The sequence below is a fragment of the Oncorhynchus kisutch genome, unplaced genomic scaffold (assembly GCF_002021735.2).
Source record: "Oncorhynchus kisutch isolate 150728-3 unplaced genomic scaffold, Okis_V2 scaffold3051, whole genome shotgun sequence".
Classification (NCBI taxonomy): Eukaryota; Metazoa; Chordata; class Actinopteri; order Salmoniformes; family Salmonidae; genus Oncorhynchus; species Oncorhynchus kisutch.
In genome coordinates this window covers 36,873-49,996 of record NW_022264996.1, presented here as the reverse complement: position 1 = coordinate 49,996, position 13,124 = coordinate 36,873, and the positions used below count along the sequence as shown (strand labels likewise).

General features: G+C 39.9%; 1 protein-coding gene across 1 annotated transcript in view; it reads right to left on the bottom strand.

Annotated features, from left to right (window-relative positions):
* The window catches only part of ptprb (protein tyrosine phosphatase receptor type b), a 107,454-nt gene extending 101,076 nt beyond the window's left edge, over positions 1 to 6,378 (bottom strand). Inside the window, exons 1-2 of the mRNA XM_031820111.1 lie at positions 5,480 to 6,378; positions 4,945 to 5,227 (exon numbers count right to left, since the gene is read on the bottom strand). Coding sequence (XP_031675971.1) covers positions 4,945 to 5,227; positions 5,480 to 5,557 — 361 coding nt within the window. The 5' untranslated portion in view covers positions 5,558 to 6,378. The remainder of the gene's footprint in view (positions 1 to 4,944; positions 5,228 to 5,479) is intronic.
* Positions 6,379 to 13,124: the final 6,746 nt, after the last annotated feature.

Here is a 13,124-nt window from a genome sequence, read left to right as displayed (position 1 = left end):
ACCAATTCTTTCTTTGGCCGCCTCTCCTTCCAGTTCTCTGCTGCCAATGACTGGAACGAACTACAAAAATCTCTGAAACTGGAAACACTTATCTCCCTCACTAGCTTTAAGCACCAACTGTCAGAGCAGCTCACAGATTACTGCACCTGTACATAGCCCACCTATAATTTAGCCCAAACAACTACCTCTTTCCCAACTGTATTTAATTTTAATTTATTTATTTATTTTGCTCCTTTGCACCCCATTATTTTTATTTCTACTTTGCACATTCTTCCATTGCAAAACTACCATTCCAGTATTTTACTTGCTATATTGTATTTACTTTGCCATCATGGCCTTTTTTGCCTTTACCTCCCTTCTCACCGCATTTGCTCACATTGTATATAGACTTGTTTATACTGCATTATTGACTGTATGTTTGTTTTTACTTCATGTGTAACTCTGTGTCGTTTTATCTGTCGAACTGCTTTGCTTTATCTTGGCCAGGTCGCAATTGTAAATGAGAACTTGTTCTCAACTTGCCTACCTGGTTAAATAAAGGTAAATAAATAAATAAATAAATAAATAAGGGACTTCTCCCCCAATTGCTCAGTTTGGCCGGGGGCCAGCTCTAGGAGGAGTCTAGGTGGTTCCATACGTCTTCCATTTAAGAATGATGGAGGCCACTGTGTTCTTGAGGACATTCAATGATTCAGAAATGTTTTGGTACCCTTCCTCAGATCTGTGCATCTACACAATCCTGTCTCTGAGCTCTATTGACAATTCCTTTGACCTCATTGCTTGGTTTTTGCTCTGACATGCACTGACAACTGTGGGACCTTATATAGACAGATGTGTGCCTTTCCAAATCATGTCCAATCATTTGAATTTACCACAGGTGGACACCAATCAAGTTGTAGAAACATCTGAAGGATGATCATGGAAACAGGATGCACCTGAGCTCAATTGAGTCTCATAGCAAAGGATATTTCTGTTTTTAATTTTTAATACATTTGCAAAAAATATCTAAAAATCTGTTTTCACTTTGTCATTATGGGGCTATTGTGATGTCATTATGGGGTATTGTGATGTCATTATGGGGTATTGTGATGTCATTATGGGGTATTGTGATGTCATTATGGGGTATTGTGATGTCATTATGGGGTATTGTGATGTCATTATGGGGTATTGTGATGTCATTATGGGGTATTGTGATGTCATTATGGGGTATTGTGATGTCATTATGGGGTATTGTGATGTCATTATGGGGTATTGTGATGTCATTATGGGGTATTGTGATGTCATTATGGGGTATTGTGATGCCATTAGGGGGTATTGTGATGTCATTATGGGGTATTGTGATGCCATTAGGGGGTATTGTGATGTCATTATGGGGTATTGTGATGCCATTAGGGGGTATTGTGATGTCATTATGGGGTATTGTGATGCCATTAGGGGCTATTGTGATGTCATTATGGGGTATTGTGATGTCATTATGGGGTATTGTGACGTCATTATGGGGTATTGTGATGCCATTAGGGGGTATTGTGATGTCATTATGGGGTATTGTGATGCCATTAGGGGCTATTGTGATGTCATTATGGGGTATTGTGATGTCATTATGGGGTATTGTGATGTCATTATGGGGTATTGTGATGTCATTATGGGGTATTGTGTGTAGATTGATGATTTACTTATTTTTTAAATCGATTTTAGAATAAGGCTGTAATGTAACAAAATGTTGAAAAAGTCAAGGGGTCTGAATACTTCCCGAATGCACTGTATGACTAGAGTCTGTTAAATGTCTCAGTGTGATGTACGACCAGACTAGAGTCTGTTAAATGTCTCAGTGTGATGTACGACCAGACTAGAGTCTGTTAAAGGTCTCAGTGTGATGTACGACCAGACTAGAGTCTGTTAAAGGTCTCTGTGTGATGTATGACCAGACTAGAGTCTGTTAAAGGTCTTATTATGATGTACGACCAGACTAGAGACTGTTAAAGGTCTCAGTATGATGTATGACCAGACTAGAGTCTGTTAAAGGTCTCAGTGTGATGTATGACCAGACTAGAGTCTGTTAAAGGTCTTATTATGATGTACGACCAGACTAGAGACTGTTAAAGGTCTCAGTATGATGTATGACCAGACTAGAGTCTGTTAAAGGTCTCAGTGTGATGTACGACCAGACTAGAGTCTGTTAAAGGTCTCAGTATGATGTATGATCAGACTAGAGTCTGTTAAAGGTCTCAGTGTGATCAGACTAGAGTCTGTTAAAGGTATCAGTGTGATGTATGATCAGACTAGTCTGTTAAAGGTCTCAGTGTGATCAGACTAGAGTCTGTTAAAGGTCTCAGTGTGATGTATGATCAGACTAGAGTCTGTTAAAGGTCTCAGTGTGATCAGACTAGAGTCTGTTAAAGGTATCAGTGTGATGTATGATCAGACTAGTCTGTTAAAGGTCTCAGTGTGATCAGACTAGAGTCTGTTAAAGGTCTCAGTGTGATGTATGATCAGACTAGAGTCTGTTAAAGGTCTCAGTGTGATGTATGATCAGACTAGTCTGTTAAAGGTCTCAGTGTGATGTATGACCAGACTAGAGTCTGTTAAAGGTCTTATTATGATGTACGACCAGACTAGAGTCTGTTAAAGGTCTCAGTGTGATGTATGACCAGACTAGAGTCTGTTAAAGGTCTCAGTGTGATGTATGATCAGACTAGAGTCTGTTAAAGGTCTCAGTGTGATGTATGACCAGACTAGAGTCTGTTAAATGTCTCAGTGTGATGTATGACCAGACTAGAGTCTGTTAAAGGTCTCAGTGTGATGTATGACCAGACTAGAGTCTGTTAAATGTCTCAGTGTGATGTACGACCAGACTAGAGTCTGTTAAAGGTCTCAGTGTGATGTATGACCAGACTAGAGTCTGTTAAAGGTCTCAGTGTGATGTACGACCAGACTAGAGTCTGTTAAAGGTCTCAGTATGATGTATGACCAGACTAGTCTATTAAAGGGGACATAGCATGCTGAGAAGGTCAAGAGCAGTGCCATGCACCCTAATCGGCCCAGGCCCTGTGAACCAAACATAGTGTCCTGCCCTCCACTCCCACACCCCACCCACAGGACTCCCTGTATCCGTTAGTACAAAGGGACAATGGAGTCAGGAAATAGCTGGGGTGAGAGAGAAAGACAGAGAGAGAGAGAGAGAGGGGGGGGGGGGGGGGGGGGGGCGATAGAGAGAGTCTGGAAATATACACTTAAGGTCAGATACTGTTCTGGGTCCCTGCCAAGTGTATGTTCACTCATACAGATATAGGATCTTCATTTGAGCCAGTTTGCTACAGCAGGAAAATAATACGACATTTCAAAGGGGAAATTGCAAACTTTAGAATACTTTTAAAAACTAAAATACTCTACAAGTTTGCATTTCCTGCTGTGCAGTTCTCAGCAACAAAAGAGGGATCAATTTAAGATCCTACATCTGTAGAGCCATGTGAGGACATAAGCTTGCAGACATGTGCCGGCAAACACACATTCACCCACAAGAAAACACACACACGCACAAAAACACACACACACACACACACACACACACACACACACACACACACACACACACACACACACACACACACACACACACACCCACAAGAAAACACACACACGCACAAAAACACACACACACTCACACACACACAGACACACACACACACACACACACACACACACACACACACACACACACACACACACACACACACACACACACACACACACACACACACACAAGAAAACACACACACGCACACACACACACACACACACACACACACACACACACACACACACACACACACACACATACACACACCCACAAGAAAACACACACATGCACAAAAACACACACACACACACACACACACACACACACACACACACACACACACACACACACACACATACACCCACAAGAAAACACACACATGCACAAAAACACACACACACACTGTTACTGGTTTATCACTCTCTCTCAGCAGGGTTTCAGTTCCTGTGGTCATATAAGTGAAGCCGAGGGAAAACCACATGAAATGTAACAAAAAGACTGTATGATGTGACGACAGGCCGCAGAGAGCTCTCTCCCTCCTAGGACACAAGTGGAAAGCCTGTATGATGTGAGGACAGGCCACAGAGAGCTCTCTCCCTCCTAGGACACAAGTGGAAAGCCTGTATGATGTGAGGACAGGCAGCAGAGAGCTCTCTCCCTCCTAGGACACAAGTGGAAAGCCTGTATGATGTGAGGACAGGCAGCAGAGAGCTCTCTCCCTCCTAGGACACAAGTGGAAAGCCTGTATGATGTGACAACAGGCAGCAGAGAGCTCTCTCCCTCCTAGGACACAAGTGGAAAGCCTGTATGATGTGACAACAGGCAGCAGAGAGCTCTCTCCCTCCTAGGACACAAGTGGAAAGCCTGTATGATGTGAGGACAGGCCGCAGAGAGCTCTCTCCCTCCTAGGACACAAGTGGAAAGCCTGTATGATGTGAGGACAGGCAGCAGAGAGCTCTCTCCCTCCTAGGACACAAGTGAAAAGCCTGCTGCAACAGATAGTAGAATAGGTACCCACACTATGTATCCAAGAGCAGAGGAAACATGGCAACCAGAACAACACAGTCAGAGAAGCTAATGACACGTGGATTGAAGACATTTTAAATGCATTACTCCCATAATAAATATCAATGAGAAAGAGTGACTATGAAACACTGATTCAACTATACATCATTTTGCCGTACACAAATCATATTATTAGATATTGATTTGAAATACACAAATCATATTATTAGATATTGATTTGAAATATACAAATCACATTATTAGATATTGATTTGAAATATACAAATCAAGGAGAAAAAACAACAACAAATCTATAATATATTTTCCATAAATATATAATCCCCAACAAAAGCCCAACTCACTGGTCTGCAGGGTGACATTGGCCCGTTGTTCATCTGTGGTGGACATGATTTGCAGGGTGTGTGATGTTCCGGGTTGTAAACTCACTACCTGGCATTGAAAGGTATACTTTTCCTCCAGATCCTCCACACAGTGTGTTACTACAGAGCTACTGTCCACAGATAACACAGTGAAGTTACACTGTTGTCCCTCCGTAGTCAGTCTTAACGTTATAGAGTCCAGACTGCTGTCGGCCTCGGTTACGTTTATGCTGCATTTCTGGTCCTCGGCGACAGCGGATACACACTGAAAAGATTTGATGTAAATGTGTCAAAATAACATTGTATATAATATGTGTAAAAGCTTTGTTGAGACCAAATGTTTTGGTGAAACTCAAAACACAATAGTATCATACAAACAGCAGCTTCTATCTCTCTCTAACCTACAGAAACGTTTCCCAAATAAATGAACAGAAATAAACTTTAGAAACTTTTTGATGAGACTTACATCAAGTGGTTCATTGGATATGATGGATAGAATGAGTTTTTCTAGACTTACCAAGAGAATCCCTGATGCCACACAAAGTGTTAAAAAAAAAACGTTACATTTCAGCATTTCGATTGTTGATTTATACATTATTCACGTCCCCAAAAATTTAAATCCAAAAGAGCATAATCCAAAACCATACTCCGCAAAAAGATATACGGCAATCAGAAGAACTGCCTCATCCACTTGAGTACAACTAAATCAGTAGAACTGCCTCATCCACTTGAGTGCAACTAAATCAGAAGAACTGCCTCATCCACTTGAGTACAACTAAATCAGTAGAACTGCCTCATCCACTTGAGTACAACTAAATCAGTAGAACTGCCTCATCCACTTGAGTACAACTAAATCAGAAGAACTGCCTCATCCACTTGAGTACAACTAAATCAGAAGAACTGCCTCATCCACTTGAGTACAACTAAATCAGTAGAACTGCCTCATCCACTTGAGTACAACTAAATCAGTAGAACTGCCTCATCCACTTGAGTACAACTAAATCAGTAGAACTGCCTCATCCACTTGAGTACAGCTAAAGTCCTGTGAATCCTTGCAGTTGCAATGTTCCAAAATCACCCAGAATGTTTTTCTTCTTCAGATAATTCAGTAGTAAGGAACTCCTAGTAGACGTTGTGTGAAGACAACTGATCACTGTTTCACGTCAGAGACTTTCATCCAGTTCCACCTCCTCCAAACAGTGAGATACTTGAGTCCTTACAGGATATCCTCAACCAGTAGAATGTTTGTATGACTCCAGCTCCAAGCTTCCACAGCGTTCAACCAGAACCCCCTCAGACTACGATATAGACCTTTAGTGCGCAGTTGATACTTCATTCTCTGAGTTAAATTTCAATAAAAAAATGTATTAAAATTTGTATAGATGTGTTTTAAAATATGTGTCTCTAAACTTTCCCCCTTGGAGAGAGAGAGGGCATCAAAAGTCTTTGTTCTCCAGAACTACTTTTATGTAGTCCACTCCTTTTTTCCCCTTCCTGTATTTTCTCTCTCTCTCTCTCTCTCTCTCTCTCTCTCTCTCTCTCTCTCTCTCTCTCTCTCTCTCTCTCTCTCTCTCTCTCTCTCTCTCTCAAACCAACACTTTCAGTAAACCTCAGAGCTCGAAATGTATTTTCAATTCTAGTTTGTTTTCAATTTCCGGCAACTGAGCATAGTCTGTTGGGTATGACAACAACATCAAACCTCAACTACTACAGTTTCCGTTGACATTTTCACATATCTATAGTGCAGTCTGGAGCCCTGAAATACTGTAGTCATCTGCCATGTTTCAGAGGCTCTGCCTTTTGACTGTGTTGCAACATTTCACTTGAACATATCTCACTTTACAACATTACAATTTTTTTTAAATGCTGAAGTGAGGCAAGGATGAAATTAAAAACAGATCCGTGTGTGATAGTTCGAAACAGTTTCTCTTTATTGGCAGTAGGGACTATAAAGTCAACGTCTTACAGTAGGTACAGTATCAGCAGTTTCATTAGGTACAGTATCATTTTCTGTTTAGGTACAGGGTAGTTTAGTGGCATCTTCAAGCCGCTAACTGTCTAGCCAATGTAGTACAACTCTCGACGTAGTATTTTCAAGGTAGTACAACTCTCAATGTAGTATTCTCAAGGTAGTACAACTCTCAACGCAGTACTCTCAAGGCAGTACAACTCTCAACGTAGTATTCTCAAGGTAGTACAACTCTCAATGTAGTACTCTCAAGGTAGTACAACTCTCAATGTAGTATTCTCAAGGTAGTACAACTCTCAACGCAGTACTCTCAAGGTAGTACAATGTAGTACTCTCAAGGTAGTACAACTCTCAACGTAGTACTCTCAAGGTAGTACAACTCTCAACGCAGTACTCTCAAGGTAGTACAACTCTCAACGTAGTACTCTCAAGGTAGTACTATCTCAACGTAGTACTCTCAAGGTAGTACAATCTCAACGTAGTACTCTCAAGGTAGTACAACTCTCAACGTAGTATTCGCAAGGTAGTACAACATAGTACTCTCAAGGTAGTACAACTCTCAACGTAGTACTCTCAAGGTAGTACAACTCTCAACGTAGTACTCTCAAGGTAGTACAACTCTCAACGTAGTACTCCCAACGTAGTAGAACTCTGCACAACACAGGGTAGTAGAGTAACATCCAGGAATATTCCATGTACAGTACAGTAATACAGTCAACAGAACACTTCAGAGCTGTCTAAAGTTCATAGCATGGCTTCAGTACTAAACCCTCAGTAAACCACCAAAACAATTACTCAACACACTGTTTTAGTTTTAGCTTAAGTTTTAGATTTTAGTTTTGGTCTGTTGTTTTTTTGAATAAACACTACAAGAGTTGGAATACAGATTAATGGCAACATATTTCCTCCGCACCAGCAAGTATTCAGTGAACAGATGTCCAGTCGTACAGTAGAAGATAAAACCCCCTTTTCCCCTCAGTAGTAGGAACAACACAAACAGCTGTTTAAAGGCCTGCACCTCTCCTTGTGCTGCCCTCCAAACATGTAGATTTCATTAAAGCATACATACAATATGTACAGCTTATATCAGATATATAAATAGCTACTACTGTGGTTATTATGGCGGACAAGGAGAGAACGAATCACAACATTCAAGTCCATTAGTAGTACATCAGGGAAGAACTCATAGGTCTGAGTCCTAAACACCACCCTCTTCTCTAGATAGTTCACTACTTGTGATCAGAGCTCTATGGGCCTGCTCAAATGTAGTGCACTTTAAAGGCTCTAGGGTCCCATTTGGAACGCAACCCTTTGTCCTCCTGGCTAATATGGCCATTAAGCCCACGTAGTGGATAGATACAACTCTACTAACAGTAAACAATATGCACGGACGGTTAACGTTTTATGTATCCAAAACCAATTTTCTTTTTTAATCACAAATAATAATACAAAATGTCATCCATAAGTACATACAAAAAGTGAAATGTTTCTCAATTCATTGTCACACAACAAACTGTATCCTCCTTGGTCGAACACTCGCACATTTTCACCTGCAAGATAGATTCCTATGTGGTCCTTATAGATATGCCTGTCCACATTATATTTAATGGTCCTTATAGATATGCCTGTCCACATTATATTTAATGGTCCTTATAGATATGCCTGTCCACATTATATTTAATGGTCCTTATAGATATGCCTGTCCACATGATATTTAATGGTCCTTATAGATATGCCTGTCCACATTATATTTAATGGTCCTTATAGATATGCCTGACCACATTATATTTAATGGTCCTTATAGATATGCCTGTCCACATTATATTTAATGGTCCTTATAGATATGCCTGTCCACATGATATTTAATGGTCCTTATAGATATGCCTGTCCACATTATATTTAATGGTCCTTATAGATATGCCTGTCCACATGATATTTAATGGTCCTTATAGATATGCCTGTCCACATGATGTTTAATGGTCCTTATAGATATGCCTGTCCACATTATGTTTAATGGTCCTTATAGTTATGCCTGTCCACATTATGTTTAATGGTCCTTATAGATATGCCTGTCCACATTATATTTAATGGTCCTTATAGATATGCCTGTCCACATGATATTTAATGGTCCTTATAGATATGCCTGTCCACATGATATTTAATGGTCCTTATAGATATGCCTGTCCACATGATGTTTAATGGTCCTTATAGATATGCCTGTCCACATTATATTTAATGGTCCTTATAGATATGCCTGTCCACATGATGTTTAATGGTCCTTATAGATATGCCTGTCCACATTATGTTTAATGGTCCTTATAGATATGCCTGTCCACATTATATTTAATGGTCCTTATAGATATGCCTGTCCACATTATATTTAATGGTCCTTATAGATATGCCTGTCCACATTATATTTAATGGTCCTTATAGATATGCCTGACCACATTATATTTAATGGTCCTTATAGATATGCCTGTCCACATTATGCTAAATGGTCCTTATAGATGTAGTGTATATAAATTCCTCCATCATGCATATTCATGACTTGCACCTCCATCACTCGGTCGTGTCATGCCATTGTTATGAACGTCGTCAAGCCGCCCTCTACCGGAGGCTATCTACTGTTTCGTCAAAATTACACTACAGTGCATGGAAATACGATGACATTGTAAAAGTAGTCAAACATTTAGTAGGAAACAACTTAATGCCAGTATTATCATGCCTTCAAATTTACTTTAGACGTGGCAATGTTGTCATTAGCTTGTAAAGTTCGTCAAAAATAGCTAGCAATGCTAACGTTAGCTAGCTAAAATCCGGTGGCCTCCCCTCAATTTTAGCTAGCGAGTGAAAGTCAATCTGGCGACATTCAATGTTTTCCTACAAATGATTTGCCTCATTTTGAATTTCATTGTATTTCCAATCCACTGTAATGCGCTTTTTGATGAAATCTTCATCAGCGCTCATTGACGATGCATTTAGTAAAATGCTCAGTCGGGCATCAGTCCAACATGAACGTTTAAAACAATATTGTGACCAAATTTGCAACCTATGAATATAATGTACATGAAGAGAAGCATAATGTAGATTATAGACCATCCGGCTATTGATCACTAAAACCCGAGCCCGGAACACAGATATTACTCTACTTCCCTACTGTTTCAGTGAAATAGTGATATATTCAGTTTGAGTTTCCAGGCTACTAAACTATTCTAAATCATGATCTGTATGGGCAAGCAGCTTTCACGACAATAACTTTGGATGTTTGTGGGAATCGTCTTGTTGAGTTAGAAACCCTGGTGGAATTAAGGAAACGACCTCAAGGATGTCTTGTTTGAAGAGGAAGGAGCAGGGAGGGGTATTTGTTTTGTCTAGAATCCACCCTGAATACTACTCTGCTTCACCAGTGAGACCATAGTGAAATGGAGCGCTATTCAGGATGGATTCCAAGCTAGTAATTGTGCAACTCACTTCAGATTTTTTAGGAATTACCAGAAAAGTTTGAAGGGAGTCATGTCCAATATACAGTTGAAGTCGGATGTTTACATACACTTAGGTTGTTGGAGTCATTAAAAGTCATTTTTCAACCACTCCACACATTTCTTGTTAATAAACTATATTTTTGGCAAGTCGGTTAGGACATCTACTTTGTGCATGACACAAGTAATTTTTTCCAGCAAATGCTTAAAGACAGATTATTTCACTTATAATTCACTGTATCACAATCCCAGTGAGTCAGAAGTTTACGTACACTAAGTTGACTGTGCCTTTAAACAGCTTGGAAAATTCCAGAAAAATATGTAATGGCTTTAGAAGCTTCTGATAGGCTAATTGACATCATGTGAGTCAATTGTAGGTGTACCTGTGGATGTATTTCAAGGCCTACCTTCAAACTCAGTGCCTCTTTGCTTGACATCATGGGAAAATCCAAATAAATCAGCCAAGACCTCAGAAATTTTTTGTAGACCTCCACAAGTCTGGTTCATCCTTGGGAGCAATTTCCAAACACCTGAAGATACCATGTTCATCTGTTCAAACAATAGTATGCAAGTCTAAACACCATGGGACCACGCAGCCGTCATACTGCTCAGGAAGGACACACGTTCTGGCTCCTAGAGATGAATGTACTTTGGTGCGAAAAGTGCAAATCAATCCCAGAACAACAGCAAAGGACCTTGTGAAGATGCTGGAGAAAACAGGTACAAAAGTATCTATATCCACAGTAAAACAAGTCCTATATCAACATAACATGAAAGGCTGCTCAGCAAGGAAGAGGCCACTGCTCCAAAATCGCCATAAAAAAACTCCACATGGGGACAAAGATTGTACTTTTTGGAGAAATGTCCTCTGGTCTGATGAAACAAAAATAGAACTGTTTGGCCATAACGACCATCGTTATGTTTGGAGGAAAAAGGGGGAGGCTTGCAAACCGAAGAACACCATCCCAACCGTGAAGCACGGGGGTGGCAGCATCATGTTGTAGGGGTGCTTTGCTGCAGGAGGGACTGGTGCACTTCACAGAATAGATGGCATCATGAGGTAGGAATATTATGTGGATATATTGAAGCAACATCTCAAGACATCAGTTAAAGCTTGGTCGCAAATGGGTCTTCCAAATGGACAATGGCCCCAAGCATACTTCCAAAGTTGTGGCAAAATAGCTTAAGGACAACAAAGTCAAGGTATTGGAGTGGCTAGCACAAAGCCCTGACCTCAATCCTATAGGCAATTTGTGGGCAGATTCTGAAAAAGCGTGTGCGAGCAAGGAGGCCTACCTAGGTGTAACCTGACTCAGTTATACCAGCTCTGTAAGGAGGAATGGGCCAAAATTCACCCAACTTATTGTGGGAAGCTTGTAGAAGGCTACCCGAAACGTTTGACCCAAGTTAAACAATTTTAAGGCAATGCTACTAAATACTAATTGAGTGTCTGTAAACTTCTGACCCACTGGGAATGTGATGAAAGAAATAAAAGCTGAAATAAATAATTCTCTCTACTATTATTCTGACATTTCACATTCTTAAAATAAAGTGGTGATCCTAACTGACCTAAGACAGGGAATTTTTACTGTGATTAAATGTCAGGAATTGTGAAAAACTGAGTTTAAATGTATTTGGCTAAGGTGTATGTAAAACTTCTGACTTCAACTGTATGTATTCGGCATTTAGAAGCTACAGTATATCAGAGTTTGAAATCAGGGTCAGATAATCCAGACCATTTTATTTTTATAAGTGTCTGATTGATGTTATCTTTGTAATAATGGTTTTGTTTCAGAGATAAAGTGTGTGGGAATCTACACCATTCAGGCATACAGGGAAAACATCATGTCTAAAAGTACCAAACCATCATGAGTTTACTGTTACACATCAAAACATTATCTTAATATTGTATAAAACTAAAAATAATTATTATTACTAGCATTTAATCTATATGATCAACAATTAAACATAACATGTCATTTAAATGTAAACGTTTACATTTTGGTAAAGAAAGTTGTCATATATCTGTGATGCTTAAAGGCCCAACGCAGCCGTTTTTATCTCAATTTCAATTAACTGCCTTATTCCAACATCATAGTATGTGTATATATATAAAACACAGGGGGGGACAAAATCATGTTTTTGACTGCACTGGGCCTTTAATGGTCAACACAATATACCTGAGGATGGATTTGAAAGCTAAGAAATGGAAAATAGAAAAAGAAAAAGGTTTTGTTATTAAGATTGATTTAGTGATGTCGTTTCAGAGCCAGGGTAGATCACACAGCACCTGATAACAGAGAGCTTTGGTATGGAACATTGGATCACACGGCGGCCATGACAGTTCTCTGTGAATAAGGTAGATCTATAGGACAGGCCTATAGCAGGGGGCTGCCAAACTCAATTCCTGAAGGGCCGCGTGTCGGTTGGCTTTTTATGTTGGTTATTTGCTTCCAATTCAGTGTGTATAATGGCCATCCCCATAGTGTAAAGACCTTTTGATGTGTAGTAGCGTGCAGACAGGCCCAATCGTTCCCTCACCTTTTCATACACTGATCTTTCAATGGATGATCAACATGCTATTAGAGGTATAGTATATGGCAGAGGGGCGGCTTCTAGTGTGTTACTGAGAGAAAAGCCAACCTCCAATGGAATATAACAGTCTTCAGAATAATACCCTTTGTGTAACAACACATAGTTTAAAAAATAAATAA